Source organism: Arachis stenosperma, chromosome 10, assembly GCF_014773155.1.
Source record: "Arachis stenosperma cultivar V10309 chromosome 10, arast.V10309.gnm1.PFL2, whole genome shotgun sequence".
NCBI classification, from domain to species: domain Eukaryota; kingdom Viridiplantae; phylum Streptophyta; class Magnoliopsida; order Fabales; family Fabaceae; genus Arachis; species Arachis stenosperma.
Window position 1 is genome coordinate 4,839,681 of NC_080386.1, and position 2,279 is coordinate 4,841,959.

The 2,279-nt window shown below is 29.0% G+C and overlaps 1 protein-coding gene across 1 annotated transcript; it reads right to left on the reverse strand.

Annotated features, from left to right (window-relative positions):
- Nucleotides 1-572: 572 nt before the first annotated feature.
- On the reverse strand, nt 573-1,420 carry LOC130956319 (basic form of pathogenesis-related protein 1-like). Its single transcript, XM_057883357.1, has one exon. It carries the CDS (start codon nt 1,384-1,386, stop codon nt 910-912), a length of 477 nt encoding a protein of 158 aa, XP_057739340.1. The 5' UTR covers nt 1,387-1,420; the 3' UTR covers nt 573-909.
- Between the last annotated feature and the right edge of the window lie 859 nt (nt 1,421-2,279).

Below are 2,279 nucleotides of genomic sequence, written 5' to 3' on the forward strand. Positions count from 1 at the left end.
TCATCTGCTGCTGAACCAAAATTATTGAAAAGAAAAATAGTGTTATAATTTTAAGAGAAAAGTGTTATTTCAGTTTTTAATGTTTTGGATTTAATTTTAAATGTCTTATTTTAATTTTAAAAAATTTTAAATATTTTATTTTAGTATTAAAATATTTTAAATAAATTTAATATTATTCTAATATTAAACTTAATACGAATAATTAATATATTTAAGAGCTAATATCGTATTACGGAAAATTAATGATTAATTGATAGAATTTAAATTTTTTAAAAGGAAAAAATTGAAAAGACAAAATATTATAAAAAAGTTTTAATTGTGTATCTCTAACACAAAAAAAAATATTATAATTTACTAATAACGTTATTAATATTCACGTCATTGGTATAAATTTAATATGGAAAAATATGAGGAACCAATGGAATATTTATACAATGTATACAATAAAAATTTATCGAATATTAGAAATATAATAATTAGTATTACTTTTCTCCATCAGTTAAACTTTTTGGAATGAGTGGTATCATGACATGATATTAAAGCGCTAGATCCGTAGTACTCAAATGGTTATTCTAGAGAGTATAGAAGATGTTCATTTTGTAACTTAATAACACATTGTACACATTGTACAAACCTAGCAGAATCCATTTAATATTAGAACACGATTCAACCCGTTTTATCCCCACACATTATATATCAATATAGACAGCATGGATAATTGATTTAGGGTAAAAATTCAGAACGTAAAATTGATAGTTGAGGATCGTTAAATAAGTTGAATAATTTGAATAAATTTTTACGACTCTCCATTATCAACTTGACTTGAAATTGACTAAACCTAAATTTTCACCTTCATTTAGTGACATATACTTGATATTATTTTGAGATGAATAGTGAGCAATGGATTAATCAATAGGGACGTTGGCCTTCAATGTTGCCGGGTGGGTCATAGCTGCAGATAACGAACTCCCAATGGTTGTTACACTTAGCTCTTGCGCACCCAACATGAACCGAATCACGCCACACTATCTGAGTGTAATGCAGGCACTCATCGTTAACGCATGAGTTTGAGTGGTAGTCATAGTTTGGCTTCTCCGTCAGCCAAAACTTCACGGCGTCAGACCCCTTCATGTCGCCGTAGCCTTCCGCGATGTTCTCGCCGTAAGGCCCCATGGAGTGTTCCAGGTTGCAGTCCGGGATCCTCTCGTTGGCGTAGCGCTGAGCGTAGGCTTCAAGTGTGTGGTTCCATGAGAGTGGACCCACACCAACCTCTTCACGAGCCTCATTGTGAACTGAAAGGAAGTCTTCAGGGGTATTTTGGGCAAAACACATTGTCCACATGAAGAAGAAAAAAATATGGGCTAATAAGATAACATTCACATTCATTTTGTTTGCTTGTTTTCCTCTCAATTTCTTTTCTTCTCTGTTGGATGTGTCTGAAGAATTTGTTGTCAATCTTCGGTATTTATAGAATGAGAATGGGGCGCATTAAGCCATAACAATTTTTTTTTTTGTTAATTATTATATGATTGTAGTGGCTGGCCTTATAGTTCTACTTTTCAAGATTCCCTACTGAAAAGGAAGTGGTAACAACAATAGAGAAATCCACCAACTTAATATTTTCTAATTTCTTATGGTCTATTGAATATAAAACTCGATCGGCTGGAAAAAGTTAACTAGTTAATGGCTTTGGATAGAGGGAGGAAAAAAAGGGAACATTAATTAGATTCAGATACAACAAACAAAATATTCATGCATGTAAGTATGGTAAAGAGTGGAATTAAAGTATAATAATTATAAAAAAAATATTTTAGCGTCTTGGTGAGTGTGTATGATCAAAAAAATAAATAAAAATAATAATTCATAAACTAATTTCCAAACTTGATATTAATTATATAGTTTGACAAATCTCTTAGTTTTATAAATAAAGTAATTACATTCAATAATGACCATATTATGCTAACAATAGATAGATTCATGTTATCATGATACTTCTCATTATTTATAGAACCAAGGTTGCGAGAATTGAACCGGTCATTGAATTGGTCAAGTAATTAGTTCAATAATTTAACTGGGATTAAACTGTGGTTGAATTTGTTTAATTAAATATAGAGTAAAATTATAAAAAAATTCAATACATAATTTTAAAAATTTAAATTCAATAATTTTTAAACTAATAAAATTCAAAATTTAACAATTTCACAAAATAAATTATTCATAATTTATCATTAAAAGGTTATAAACAACTTCAAATATAAAAGTTTATAACTAAAAAAAAT

Coding starts and splice junctions, on each gene's coding strand:
- LOC130956319 (XM_057883357.1), bottom strand. CDS start 1,386: ATGAATGTGAATGTTATCTTATTAGCCCATATTTTTTTCTTCTTCATG.